A 15511-nucleotide genomic window follows, 5' to 3' on the forward strand; every position below is an offset into this window, starting at 1 on the left:
AAAATTTTCGTTATCTACACATTTATTATATAGAAGAGATATTGAATAATCATAGTCATGCATTTTGACTAAAATGTACCATTTCAAATTTTTAGTTATATTTATAAAATTTTAGGTTTAACTAGTATACCGAATTCGAATATTTAAAAATAAGCCATGTGTTGCAATTGTATTACAATGATGCTCATGAACTAGTTAAATATACATTTTACATCCAATAGTAATATAAATGTACATTATTGGAAGTGATTTAACCTTGTCTTGTCTTGTTTTGTCATGACTCATATCAATAAGAGATGGTCTTTTTATTTATAATAATAATAATAATAACATACAAAATTAATTAATTAATGTAAAGCTATTTGATCTATTTGAACAAAGAACGATTATATAACGAATTATTAATTGATATAAGAAGTTGGCATATATATATATATATAAATAAAAGTAATGAATAATGAATGTAAAGATCTTAGGCTACATACAGTACACTGTCATGTTTTCATAATATAATAAAGTCTAGCTAACTATCTAGAGTTGAAAGTGCTGATATATATATAGATAGATATAAAAGAGAAATAGATTAAGAATAAGACTGCATGGTAATTAATTTAATTAAAGAGATGTATATGTATAGCACAAGAGAAAACATTATGCGCATGAGCAGAGCAGCAAAGAATAAGCACTCACACACACATATGTATATATATAGATGGAATCATTTTATATATAATGAATTGGCAAATATAAACATATATTATCGATCTGAATAAAATTAATTACATGTAAAAGTTCTGAATGAATGAAGAATTACTATAATCAAATAAAGTGTAGGTATGCTATATCTTTGTCTGTTGTGTTTGGGGATATATGCACAAGTGGCAGCAGAAACCACTTGATATTCTTCTTCTTCTTCATTCACCAAGAGCAATAGCAAGAGCAAGAGGGATAATCATGAAGTGACGAGCACCAGCAAACTACTCAAGGTCTTGGGGTTTCACTGCAGACTCCATACATAGCAAAGGGATGAGACAAGAGCATCTGAGCAGAGGGTCTCTCATTGGGGTTCCTGGTAAAGCACTTGTCTAAGAAATCTCTAGCAGTGGGCGTAAGGTATTGTGGCAGAGGCGGCGTTTCTGTACCAATCTTGAGCAACAGCTCCTCTTTCTGCAGCCTCTCATCCCATGGCAGACTTCCAGTCAACATTTGAAGAACCACACAGCCCAGAGACCAAATATCAGAGGCTTGCTCTTGAATATTTTCCAACACCGACTCTGGAGACAGATACATTGAAGTGCCTCTCACTCTAAACATTGACTTATTGTTATTATGACCATTACTATCACCAGTCTTGGCCTTCTTGGCTAGACCCAAATCACCAATCTTGGCCATGAAACCATCAACTCCATAAGGATTATCATCATCACAATGCACCAGTAAAATGTTGTCCGGCTTCAGGTCGCAGTGGACATATCCCTTTCCATGGATGAACTCAAGCCCTCGAAGAATGGAGCGAGTGTGTGGTCTTGCTTGCGACTCACGCATCCCTACAGACACGGACACAGATGCAGACACAGTAGCAATGGTGCTTCTCTTGATCAAACTACTCAGTGATCCGCCGAAGGCATACTCAAGGAAGACATTGAGAATGGGTTCGTCGTCGTCGTCGTCGGGGAGGGTATAATCATGGGCGTAGCACTTGATGATGTGAGGACTGGAGCCCAGAGAGTCATAGACAACCTTTTCCATCGACAGCTCGTCGGAACAGCAAGTCTTTGCAGATTTTACGGCCAAAAGAAGAGGGCAGTGTCTGAATCGTGCTGTCCAACCAGTTTCAACCGGGAGAATGGCTACAAAAACAGACCCGAAGCCTCCTTCTCCCAGTAACTTACCGCGCCACCATCCACTGCCATAACTATATATACTTCTTTCTAACTTACACTCACCAATTTCATCGTCACCATCTTCTTCTTCTCGTCCTCTCTTCTTCCTCATCTTCAATATTGATTATTGATTGATTGATTTTTTTTTATTTTCTAGATTATTAGTTTTTAATTTTGTAAAGCCCTATAACATATATATAGTCAAATATATAGATTATAATTTGTTTTTTTATTTCTAAATATTCTCGATTTTAAAAATTGAATATCAATTTAGATTTTGAAAATTTTATTTTAAACTTTTTATTTTATTTTATAGAATATATAATATCAAAGCCTAAAACAAATTATAGATATATATGTTTTTTTTATTTCCTAAAAATCGGTAAAAATATATTCAAAATATCAGTAAAATAGACATTGTTATTCTAGAATATTCTATAATAATATAATATTAATAGGTTAGTTTTTATCATAAAATATAAAAAATTATCAAAGCATAAACTAAAATCCGGAATATATGTATATTTGAAAATTACTTAGAATCCAAGATTTAGTACAAATAACAATAATAATAAAAAAAATAACGGTTCTTAAATTATTTTTTAGTTTCAATTTTTTGGGAAACTGGTAGATTTTTTATTTTTATTTTTTAGGAATTGGGAGACTCGTAGTTATTAAACTTAGTAATAACTTGAACATAATTTTCCTTGTATAATTTAATATGGATTTTTTATGGGACAAATGGTCATATTCTAGAGGCCAAAAATAAAGAAATGGTGCTGACCAAATGAATATTGAATATAAAAGAAAAGGAAGAATATATAAGAAGATATAATGCATCGTTATTGTTGGTATTTTTGCATTAAATATAGAGTAAACAAATTCATTTTTTGTTGTGACTCACCTAGTATATATATACTGTTGGGGGTTGATTAGGACCTGCACAACACAGCCAATACAGTCCACAAAAATAGCAACAAAGAAGAACAAGTAATAGACAATTAAACAAACCCAAAATAATCAAAAGTAAAACACAAAAGAAAGAACACCAAGAATACTTGGTTCCGATACAACCAGTTTAGTTGATCTTACATCCAAGGCTAGGCAGCAATGCCTAAGTCAAATCAACTATATCTAAAACTAGATTACACTCTCCAAGCTCTCAAGATTACAACAACACTCATCCAACTTCTCTTGAAACACTCTCTCACTAGAGTATTACAACACAGTTCTTGCTCTCAGCCAAAACTCTCAGAAATTGAATACACTTAGGTTGATCAGGCCTAAAACTATTTATAGGGTCGAGATACAAGAGCTAAAGAGACAAACAGAAACTAACTGTAACTAACAACAATTAGTTAGTCTGTTACAACTTACTGGTGTCCACGCAGATGCAACTAGAGAAAACGTAGATGCAACTGAAAACACCAGAAAACTATGAGCTTTCATTTTGCTAATCTTTTGATTGGTTGAGGAAAGAAGTCACAATCTTCACAATTCTCCACCTTGACTTCTTATTCCGAAACAGGGTTCAGTGGATTAGACAATGCTGCCTTAGCTTTAGCTCTATGGGATTCCCATCTTGATGCCAAGCAAGTTCAAGGCTGAAGTGAACTTGCTCACGGGTATGACCTTAGTCATCATATCAGCTGGGTTGATCTCAGTGGGTATCTTCACAATCTTGACAAGTTGTTTTGAGACAATATCCCTGAGAAAATGGAGTTTAACATCTATGTGTTTCGTTCTTTCATGAAACACAGTATTCTTAGACAAATGTATTGCACTTTGTGAATCACAATGTACAATCACATGATCTTGTCTAAATCCCAGCTCACTCATCATCCCTTTTAACCAAAGAGCTTCTTTTACTGCTTCTGTGAAAGCTATGTATTCTGCTTCAGTCGAGGAGAGAGCCACAACATGTTGTAAATTAGACTTCCAACTTACAACATTCCCTCCAACAGTGGAAACATACCCAGATAAAGATCTTCTTTTATCATAATCTCCAGCAAAATCTGAGTCACAATACCCCATAACTTCACATTGTTTCTGGTCTGACTTTGTGTACAGAATCTGTAGGTTTGCAGTGCCCTTCATGTACCTTAGTAACCATTTCACAGCTTGCCAATGTTCCAAGCTTGGTTTGCTCATAAACCTACTAACCAAACCAACTCCATATGCTAAATCAGGTCTTGTTGATACCATAGCATACATAATACTACCAACATCATTAGCATAAGGAACTCCCTTCATCTTTTCTTCTTCAAAAGACGCTTCTTCTTCTGTAAGAGACTTTAGCTTGAAGTGGGCTCCAATGGGAGTGTTGACAGATCTGGCTTCCTTTTGATCAAACATTTCCACTACCTTCTTGACATATCCTTCTTGAGACAATCTCAACATGCCTCATTTCTGTCTCTAGATATCTCTATTCCCAAAATCTTGACAGCTGCCCCCAATTGCTTCATATCAAATTCTTGACTTAGCATCTCCTTGAGCCTTTCCATTTCAGATCTGTGTTTACATGCTATAAGCATGTCATCCACATAGATTAACAAGTAGATGTAGCTTCCATCTTCAAGAACTTTGAAGAAAACACAACTATCAAACTTTGATCTTTGAAACTTCTATCTCAGCATAAAATCATCAAATCTGAAGTACCATTGTCTTGGTGACTGTTTCAAACCGTATAGAGATTTCTTCAGCAAGCACACATTTTCTTCCATCCCTGGCTGTATGAATCCTTCAGGTTGTTGCATGTGTATTTCTTCATCAAGATTACCATGAAGAAAATCTGTCTTCACATCAAGTTGATCCAATTCTAAATTCTGAATTGCAGTGATAGCTAATATAATTCTTATAGAAGTGTGTTTGACAACAGGAGAAAATACTTCATGATAGTCTATCCCTTCAACTTGAGAAAAGCCTTTTGCCACCAACCTTGCCTTGAATCGAGGTAGCTCAACTCCTTCAATCCCTGGTTTTCTCTTGTAAACCCATTTGCACCCTATTACTCTTTTGTTCTTAGGTTTATCCACCAGAATCCATGTCTCGTTCTTGGATAAAGACTCCATCTCTTCTTTCAGAGCCTTATTCCATTTACTCCATTCAACACTATTCTTGGCTTCCTTGTAGCAAATAGGCTCATGCAGCTCTAGTAAATCAGCTACACTAAGGGCAAAGCAGTAATATCAGCATGTGCAAATCTATCAGGAGGTCTGATCTGTCTCCTTGCTCTATCTCTAGCCAAGAGATAATCTGAAGCTTAAGTATCTCTGCCATCAGCTTCAGTGCCATCTGCATCACTTCCAGATGCATCTCCAAGTTCACTCTCCTGAACTCCACCTTGATTCTCATTCTGTGATGTTTCTCTCAATTCAATTTGCATAGTATCTTTCTGCTCAGCTTGTTTAGAGCTGGCTTGATCACTAAATTTCATGTTAGTTTTATAAAAGCAGTGCTCATTGAATATAACATCACGACTGATAATGCATTTTTTCTCATCTATTAACCAAAGTTTATAACCCTTGACACCACTTGGATAACCAAGAAACACACCCTTCATAGACCTAGGATTCAACTTCCCCTGACTAATATGAACATAACCTATACAACCAAAATGTTTCAGGTGACTGTAACTTGGTTTATGACCGGACCAAACATGTTCAGGAACCTTACAATCTAATGCAGATGAAGGTGACCTATTAATGAGGTAGCAAGCAGTAGCAGCTGCCTCTGCCCAAAATGTTTTTGGCAAACCTGAATCAGCTAGCATGCATCTAACCTTATTCATGATTGTTCTGTTCATTCTCTCAGCAAGACCATTTTGCTGAGGGGTGTTCCTAACCGTATGGTGTCTAACAATGTCATTTTCAGTGCAATAAGAATCAAACTCAGCATTACAGAATTCCAAACCATTGTCAGTTCTAAGTTTCTTAACTTTCTTCATGGTTTGATTTTCTACCATAATTTTCCATTCTCTAAACCTTCCAAAAGCCTCATCCTTAGTTCTAAGAAAATAGATCCACACTTTCCTAGAATAGTCATCAATAATAGAAAGGAAATATTGAGCTTTACCGAGAGATAATGGAACTTGGGATGAACCCCATAAGTCAGAGTGAATGTATTCCAATATTCCGTTGGTTTTATGAGTTGAACTTGCAAATTTCAACCTGCGAGCTTTTCCTACAACACAAGTCTCACAAAACTGTAAGTCTGAAATATATTTAGAGTTCAAGAAACCTTGCTTACCAAGTTCTACCATTCCCTTGTGACTCATGTGCCCAAGTCGTTTGTGCCATAATTCTGTGGTATTAGGTTCTGTAGTTGAATCTCCAGCAGACCCAGTTATGGTCTCTCCTTGTAGTATGTAAAGTCCTTGTCTTAGCTCACCTCTCATAAACACCATTGTACCTTTGGATACTCTCAAGACTCCACCTTCAGCTTTGTAGCTATAGCCTTTGGAATCTAAAACACCAAGAGACAACAAATTTCTTTTTAGTTCAGGTATAAATCTAACATTAGAAAGTACTGTTATGGTGTCATCTCTCAATTTGATCTTGATAGAACCAATTCCTTGAATTCTGCATGTGCTGTTATTTCCCATCAACACTTGCCCTGTACTTTCTTCTTTTAGATCAAAGAACCAATCTTTTCTTGGTGACATGTGAAATGTACACCCAGAATCCATAACCCATTCATCTTAGGATCACTGGTTGACACAGTCAGAACATCAGCTTCCATAGATCCATCTGTGACATGAGCTTCATCTTTGTTGTCTTGCTTTTGTCCTTCATTTCTTCTCTGTGGGCAGTTTCGTCTGAAGTGACCTTCTTGGTTACAAATCCAGCAAGTTCTCCTTGGTTTTGACGTGGATCTTGATCTCCCTCTGCTTTTTCCATTTCTATGGTTGTTGCCATCTTTTCTTTCAGATCTTCCTCTCACATTTAGACCTTCGGCTTGAGATCTTGACACCTTAACATTAGCTTTCAGATCTAATTCCTTTGAGTATGCAGCACCAATCACTTCTTGCAGTGACAATGTATCTTTACCATACTTCAAAGTGTCCCTCAGATTATCATAGGCCTTCGGGAGTGAGTTCAATAGAAAGATTGCTTGATCCTCTTCTTCAATCTTTACTTCAATTGACTCCAAATCTGAAACTAGCTTGGTGAAGTCATCTATATTATCATCAATAGACTTGGATTCCTCCATCTTGAATCCATAGAATCTTTGTTTAAGATAGATTCGATTTGGTAATGCCTTGGTCATGTACAATTGTTCTAACTTCTTCCACATATCATGAGCTGTTTCTTCTTTGATTACTTTCCTTAAAACTTGATCATTCAAACTCAGAATGATTGTGTTCTTTGCCTTTTTCAGCACCTCTGTCTTGTTTTCCAACTTAGCCATCTTACTTTCTTCTTTTAGGGCTTCTTCACATCCAAGATTACCCATATGAGCCATCATCTTTGCACGCTATAGACTGAAATCATTCTTGCCATCAAATTTCTCCACCTCAAACTTGGACGTCGACATATTGAAGAGAATTGCTCCTGGCCAGCGAACAAGTTCTCAATTGCGGAAGTACTTCGAAGTTCTTGATCTTTCTTGGAGAAAATCACAGTCGAAGATGGTGAAGAATGCAGCCACTCTAACCTGGGCTCTGATACCAGTTGTTGGGGGTTGATTAGGACCTGCACAACACAGCCAATACAGTGCACAAGAATAGCAACAAAGAAGAACAAGTAATAGACAATTAAACAAACCCAAAATAATCAAAAGTAAAACACAAAAGAAAGAACACCAAGAATACTTGGTTCCGATACAACCAGTTTGGTTGATCCTACATCCAAGGCTAGGCAGCAATGCCTAAGTCAAATCCATTATATCTAAAACTAGATTACACCCTCCAAGCTCTCAAGATTACAACAACACTCATCTAACTTCTCTTGAAACACTCTCTCACTAGAGTATTACAACACAGTTCTTGCTCTCAGCCAAAACTCTCAGAAATTGAATACACTTAGGTTGATCAGGCCTAAAACTATATATAGGGTCGAGATACAAGAGCTAAAGAGACAAACAGAAACTAACTGTAACTAACAACAATTAGTTAGTCTGTTACAACTTACTGGTGTCCACGCAGATGCAACTAGAGAAAACGTAGATGCAATTGAAAACACCAGAAAACTATGAGCTTTCATTTTGCTAATCTTTTGATTGGTTGAGGAAAGAAGTCACAATCTTCACATATACATATATATGGGCTTGAAATAAAAAAATATATACTAATTGTCATTAATGACTATAAAAATTATAATTGTCTATTTCAAACAACAATTATAATTATTTTTAGTAATTTTATTTTATTTTTTAGGAGCTTAAATGTTATAAAAAAATTTATGAGATTTTTTCAAAAAGATACCTTTTCTGGTGTCGATTTACTTTTTTACGATTCCTAATTTTTTTTCTTCAAAAATACTACCTTAAGTTTTCATAAAATACGTTTTTAAAGTTTTATATTTACAAAAATACAGTGTCAGTGAAATAACTAAAAAACAACAATAAGATAACAACCAAACATTAACCCTATTTTTTTAAAATCAAAATATATCTGTAAACAACTAAACAACAAATAGACAACAACACAACAACAGAACAACTATAAATAAACTTAAACAACTAAAAACCAACATGAAAATAATTATACATAAAATCTAAATAGCACAAAAATAGCAATAAGACAACAGCTAAACACTAACTCACTGCATACTACACACATTTAAAAATAACAAATGAAGAACAACTAGAAGTCAACTCATTGCATACTAACATGTTTTTTTTATAAAAAAAATCAAAATATTTCTGAAACAAATAAACAATAATTAGACATCAACACAACAACATAACAACTATATATAAACTTAAAACAACTAAAAATCAATGTGAAAACAACTATACATAAATCTAAACAACTAAAAAACAATGTGAAGGCAACTATACATAAATCTAAACAACTAAAAAAAACAACACAAAAACAACCCAACATATGTTAAGTATAAACTAAAATTATAACTATACTTAAAAAAACTTAAATTTCCTAAATCAAGAAATTTAATAATCAATATAAAATGTGAATAAGAAGAAAAATGAGATTTTGCCTTTTGAAAAATGTGAACCTTAATTACTCTTCCACAATGTGTCATCTCCTTCCCATGCAATGCCTCCACCACCTTCTTCTTCTAGTACTTAAGTTTCAAAATTTAGTCTTTACTAGTTGTACTAGGTAGGAAATGAGACAGTTTTGTATATTAATTTTGATTAACAGAGATTCATGTTTCAGGCTGAATTGATCGATCCTGCGGTGAAGGGAAACGCTTAATGTGCTGAGGTCATGTGCAAAAGCTGCTTGTATAAAGAGAGTAGTTTTTACATCTTCCAGTAGGGCAGTTTTTGCCAATGGGAGACCTGTAACACCAAATGTTCTAGCTGATGAAACTTGGGTTTAAGATACTACTTTCTGTGAAAAATCAAAGGTGAGATTTTATTTGTTTTCATTGTTCTTATCTCTTTCTATGTACCAAACTGAAGAAATGACATAAAGTAGGAGTTCTGTCATTTTTCATTGAGAATACCAAGTTGTGAACTGATCTAGCCTAACAAGTTAAAACTATGGAAAGAGACTAATGGCTATAAACGTACCATTTTCTTTATATGATGGCACTTAATAAGTACCATTGTCTTCTAGAGAAAAGTATAATACAAGTCCTTTTTGTTGATCCAGGATTGGTATGCACTTGCGAAAACCTTAGCTGAAGATGCTTGGAGGTTTGCAGAAGAGAATGGTATTGACTTGGTCACGATAAATCCAGGATTTGTGATTGGTCCTGCATTACAACAACCTTTTAACATCACTGTGGAGATTATCTTTAATCTAGTAAATGGTACTTTTTAACATCTAATTCTTTTTACTAGGTGATTATATATTAAGGCAGCTCTATATACAAACAACAACATATAGTTTGCTTCTTTAGAAGATCATATTTGACTTGTTTATTCTGCCAACCTTGAAATGGTTTTATGGTATGTAAAATATATATTTTTTGGTTCATTTGGATGTAGGAGCTGATCCAACTTTTCCCAATAGAATCTATAGATTCGTTCATGTTAGAGATGTTGCATTGGCACATATTCAAGCACTCAAAGTTGTTTCAGCTAGAGGAAGATATTTTCTAATTGGACATGTTGTGCACAGTTCTGAGGTTATGAATATTTTACAACAACTCTACCCAACTTTGAGCATTCCTAATAAGTAAGTTATCATCTTCAAGATATCAAACAATTCACTCTCTTGTTATAAATGCATAAGAATTTTAGGTTGGTTTTCCATGTTCTTGGTTAGTTTTATTATTTCGAATTAGATAAGCGACAAAACCTCTTATGCAATCAAATTCATGATAGTCATTGTGTGCAGATGTGCAGATGACAAACCTCCGGTACCAACGCACCAAGTATCAAAAGAGAAAGCAAAAATCCAAATCTAGCTGTTGAAACAGTGGGTGCTTCGACTCTGTGCAATTGGAAACACGTATGAGTGCTGTCGGGCTTGGGTCGAAGATTGGGGTCGCATGCGTTCTCGGGTACTTTGTCGTGGTGCAGCTGGAAATGCAAATGGATTCGTGCAGCTGGGGTCGGGTTCTCTCGACTCTGAGTTCGAGTTGTAGAGGGTGGTGATGTAGCTCTCGTGATCGAGGTGCTGGGTTCGAAGGAGGGTCGGGACGCACATGGATTCGCGAAGCTGGGGTCAAGTTCTCGCTTAGGTTCTCTCGACTCTGAGTTCGACTTGTAGAGGGTGGCGATGGAGCTTTCGTGGTCGGGGTGCTGGGTTTGAAGGAGGGACGGGCTTGGTGGTTCGCAACTGGTGTTGTGCAGCTGTGGGGTGGGCTCTCTCTCTCGGACTGGGTTTGGTGGCATCGCACGGTGCTGCGATTGGGCTCTCTCATCTTCTTGGTGAGGTGCAGCTGATGGCATGGGTTGTCTGAGCTAGGGACGAAGATGCGGAAACCAACGTTGCAGGGATGAGTTCGTAAAAGTGTCATAAATAAGCAATGAATAGTTAAAAAGTTTTAAAAACTGTGTGTCAGTAAAAATGTTAAAAAAAATAGTTTTTTTGTCACTTTTTGTAAAATTTCCAAAATTTATTGGGGCTTTTTTTAATATTTTGATGGGCAATTATTCAATTAAAAAATAATATATTTTTTAAATGTAATTTTTTTTCACTGTAGCTTCAGCCCCTATTGGGCCTTGGATGGTTCTTTCCTTGTATATAACAATCACTTTAAATTTGTTTTATTTAATAAATTAATATAGTAAATATGTGTAGTGCATTGAAATACACATACAAATTCAGTAGTCATTACAACATCTTTGTACTAGATATATTGGTAAGGATGCAAACTCATTATGCCAAGGAATATAAAAGTTGAATGAATTGACTATCCAAAATATGTGAATCTACACTTTATCTTTTATATGAGGTTTTCTTTCCACTAATTTTGGAGTTTTTATTTTTCATAAGCAGTAATGATTCTAACCAATAAGAAACAAGCTATATTTAGAAAGTGACATGCTTTTGAAAAATAAAAAGTTTACCAAAATTAGATTTTCATAATAAAAACACATGTTTTTCTAATAAAAACTCGATTATTGATATTGTTCTTCTTCATTCAAAGTAAAAATAAATCGAAGAATAAAAAAACTTATATTGAAGCTCAAAATCGTGGATAAAATAAATAAAATCGGAGTCGTAAGCCTTTTCTTTATTTTTCCCTTCTTGAAGGAGCCTAAATGCTTCCTCTAGCTGGTTGATCCTCTCTTGGACCAAATCCACCGAAGGGGATGCTTGCACTACTGGAAGCTGGTTATTGTTCGTGAGAACTCTAGCTCCTTGTCGCAGCATAGAGTTATATTGATTTCCATATACTGGTTGTAGGGGCTCTCTCCAAGTATTTAAGCGTGTTCGCAGGTCCGGGTTTGGCTGATTAGACTGCCCCTGTTCTGATTTAGGTGATCACAAAGATCAGGATACTCGTAATTTCTAGGCTCGGTGATGTACACACTCACCGACCTGCTGTATTCCTGACTTCTCCCAAGGCAGCTGACATTCCTCTCTGGTTGTTGCTGTTGTGGAGCTCGATTACGAGGTGGGTTTTCCACATGTACCGTCATTTCAGTCATACGTGACCTTGACATATGACTCCCCAATGGTTGGGGTTGTCTATGTTCCTGATGCACTCCCCGTGGGGCCTCGTGTTCACCCCTGTGCTCGGGCTGAGCCTGATGGTTCCTGTCTTGGCTTCCACTTCGAGCACTTCGTGAAGGCCTCTAAGGTTCCCTGTCTCCCGCTCAGTTCCCACTGGGAACTTGCTGGGATACACCCCGTGCTGGAGAGGGATGTCTTATCAAAGAGGGAGGATGCCTAATTGGCGAAGGCAGTAGCCTCCCATTATTCGGCTTGGCAGGCTTGGGGTTAGCCTGGGCAAGCTCTGGGTTGTTCCTGGCAGGCTCTGGATTATCACTCTGAGCTATCGAGGGAGCTCGGTTATTCCCAGGTTCTGCAAGAACACTCCCTGTTGGGTTGTTCCTAGTAGGGTTCTGAGAAGTCTCCCCAGGTCGATTTTTCCCAGTATTTTCCCTAGGCCCGGTTGAGCCTGTTGGGCCATTTGATCGACCATCCTAGCAGCCGTACTCCCCCAAGGTCGCCCCCTAGTCCTATGGGGTGGTTCCTGGACTTCAGCAACTCACCTTGCCATCTCCTCATTTAGCCGTGCAGCTTCGGCTAGTTGTTCACGCAACCTACATTTTTTGAGCTCAACCATTGGCACGTATCTTTCAGAATTATAGTGTAAATCCTCATCAGGTCCAGGATTCTGACTAGGTCATCCTCTAGGAGACGATGAGGCACTCTCCTCATCAAGGCTCTAGTCCACAATAGGTTGTTTACTAGGCCTTCGAGGATGGTCCTCAGTTCATGGAGTACGCTCATGGGGGATTTGAGGTAAAGGCTGCCCACTAGTTTCAGGGTTGTTCAATGCTGCAATCTTTGTTATGCATAAGGTTTATACTAACAGTATGAAGAATTGCTTAATGCTCTCAACGAAAGCACCAAATTGTTGACGCTGTTTTTCGTCAACTTAGTTATGTAGAGCAATAAACAATTGATTAGGAAGAAAAGAAAAGAAGGAGATTTTTACGTGGTTCAACAGTTAAAATCTATCCACGTCCGCGAGTCACTTTTATTCTAAACTCTGTGTCAAAGCTTCAAGCAAAAGCAATTTTGCAGAGTCCTTTCCAGTACAAAATTGTGCGTGAGTACAAATAACTAGATCCAGACTATCTATAGACCTGGTTACAAGAATATCTTCTCCCTAATTTAGGGAAGTTACAACATATATTGAAATTCAAATAACTATTTGAATAATAATAATAATAATACAACTTAAATGCATTGTTTAAATAAAGATCCCATAAAATTTGGGATTTGACACACGGTCTTAATGAATCGCAAAGAAATAGGAATTTCCCAACAATTTTTTTGTATGTTTAATATGTCATCGAGCTTGAATATTACTTCAGCGTTCTTTTGAGATCACTCGTAGCCTCGAGCTCACCATTCTAGTTGTCAACACCTCAATACTAGATGAGTCTGTCAAGCTCATTGCTTGGGAAAAATGATTGCAGTCGAGCTAACAACTTATGATCGCAAGCTGATAACGTGGCTATGACATTCCATGATAATTTGCACAAGTGTAATGTGGAAATTCACTTATTTCGAGCCTATGCTTTTACGAGCTTACATTTCGAAGTTGTTTACTTAATCTCGAAATTTGGGTGTAACAATGTTTTATTTAATAAAGGGATATGGGCGGCGATAATACCCAAATTTATTCAAAAGTTACACTTTAATACCCAAATTATTTTTTGGCGGTAATAATACATAAATCTATAATTTTGGTGGAACCGTTAGTATCACTGATAAGTATCCACGTGACACATTTTTATTAGTCTAATTGGCGGCAATAATACCCAAATCACTAATTTTAGTGCAACTGTTAGTACTCACCGTTAACTGCCCGTTAAGTATCCACGTGGCACATATGGACTTTGGGATGATTTCAGACTAAATTATTTAAATTCTTTAAATATTATAAAAGATCATTTTAAATTTTAAAAAATCTAAAAGATTATTAAAAACTAATTAATAAAATAGATTTTGGGATGATTTTGAGTTTCAATTTTAATTTAGGTTGTTTTGAATTTGCAAATTTTAGTTTTATTAATTAGTTTCTAATAATCTTTTAGATTTTTTAAAACTTAAAATAATTTTTATAGTATTTAAAGAATTTAGGAATATTGGTGGCGATAATACCAAAATCATTTATAAAGTTATACTTTAATACTTAAATTTACGAGTATAAAAATATGCTACGTGGATAGTAGGGGTGGCAATTCGTGTAAACGGTCAGATTCGTGTCGACACGATTATGACACGACACGATTAATGTAAACACGAACACGACACGATTATTAAACGTGTCAAAAATACGAACACGAACACGACACGATTATTAAACGGGTCAACACGATACGAACACGATAACACGATTATGACACGATTAATCATAATTATACGAAAAAAATCAGAAAACCTATGTAAAGTATTCTAGTTATCGTGTCTGACACGATTATGACACGACACGATTATTAAATGGGTCGACACGATTATGACACGACACGATTAAGGTAAACACGAACACGACACGATTATTAAACGTGTCAAAAACTCAAACACGAACACGACACGATTATTAAACGTGTCGTGTTCGTGTTTACCTTAATCGTGTCGTGTTGTGACCCAAATTGCCACCCCTAGTGGATAGTAAACGGGTAGTTAACAGTGAGTACTAATGATTGCACCAAAATTGTCGATTTATATATTATTACCGCCAAAAAAAAAATTTGGGTATTAAAGTGTAACTTTTAAAATTTTTTTGGTATTATCGCTGCTAATATCCCTTTAATAAATTAATATAGTAAATATGTGTAGCACATTGAAATTCAGTAGTCATTACAAAATCTTTGTACTAGATATATTGGTAAGGATGCAACTCATTATGCCAAGGAATATAAAAGTTGAATGAATTAGCTATCCAAAATATGTGAATCTACCCCTAATCTTTTATACGAGGTTTTTTTTCCACTAATTTTTGGATTTTTTTTCCATAAGTAGTGGTGATTCCAACCAACGATTCCAACCAATGAGAGACAAACTATATTTAAATGAAATGCTTTTGAAAAATGAAAAGTTTACAAAATTAAATTTTCATAATAAATACACATGTTTTTTCTAAAAAAAAAAAAAAACTTAATTATTGATATTGTTCTTCTTCATTAAAAGTAAAAAATAAATAATAAAGTATAAAAAAACCTTATATTGAAGCTCAAAATTATGGAGGTAGGAAAAAGAAAGAATATATATTATATATAAAAGAGATATTTTCGGCAAAAATACTAAAAGTTTGGAGTTTGTTTTTTAAATACAAAATTATAAATTAATTTAAAAAATTAAA

General features: G+C 35.5%; 2 protein-coding genes across 2 annotated transcripts; both read right to left on the minus strand.

The window, feature by feature from the left end:
• Positions 1-981: 981 nt before the first annotated feature.
• On the minus strand, positions 982-1749 carry LOC133823988 (mitogen-activated protein kinase kinase kinase 20-like). Its single transcript, XM_062256849.1, has one exon. The coding sequence runs from the start codon at positions 1747-1749 to the stop codon at positions 982-984; it is 768 nt and encodes a 255-aa protein (XP_062112833.1).
• Positions 1750-3449: 1700 nt separating this feature from the next.
• Positions 3450-4238, minus strand: LOC133823990 (secreted RxLR effector protein 161-like). Its single transcript, XM_062256850.1, has one exon. It carries the CDS (start codon positions 4236-4238, stop codon positions 3450-3452), a length of 789 nt encoding a protein of 262 aa, XP_062112834.1.
• Between the last annotated feature and the right edge of the window lie 11273 nt (positions 4239-15511).

The sequence above is a fragment of the Humulus lupulus genome, chromosome 3 (genome assembly GCF_963169125.1).
Source record: "Humulus lupulus chromosome 3, drHumLupu1.1, whole genome shotgun sequence".
Classification (NCBI taxonomy): Eukaryota; Viridiplantae; Streptophyta; class Magnoliopsida; order Rosales; family Cannabaceae; genus Humulus; species Humulus lupulus.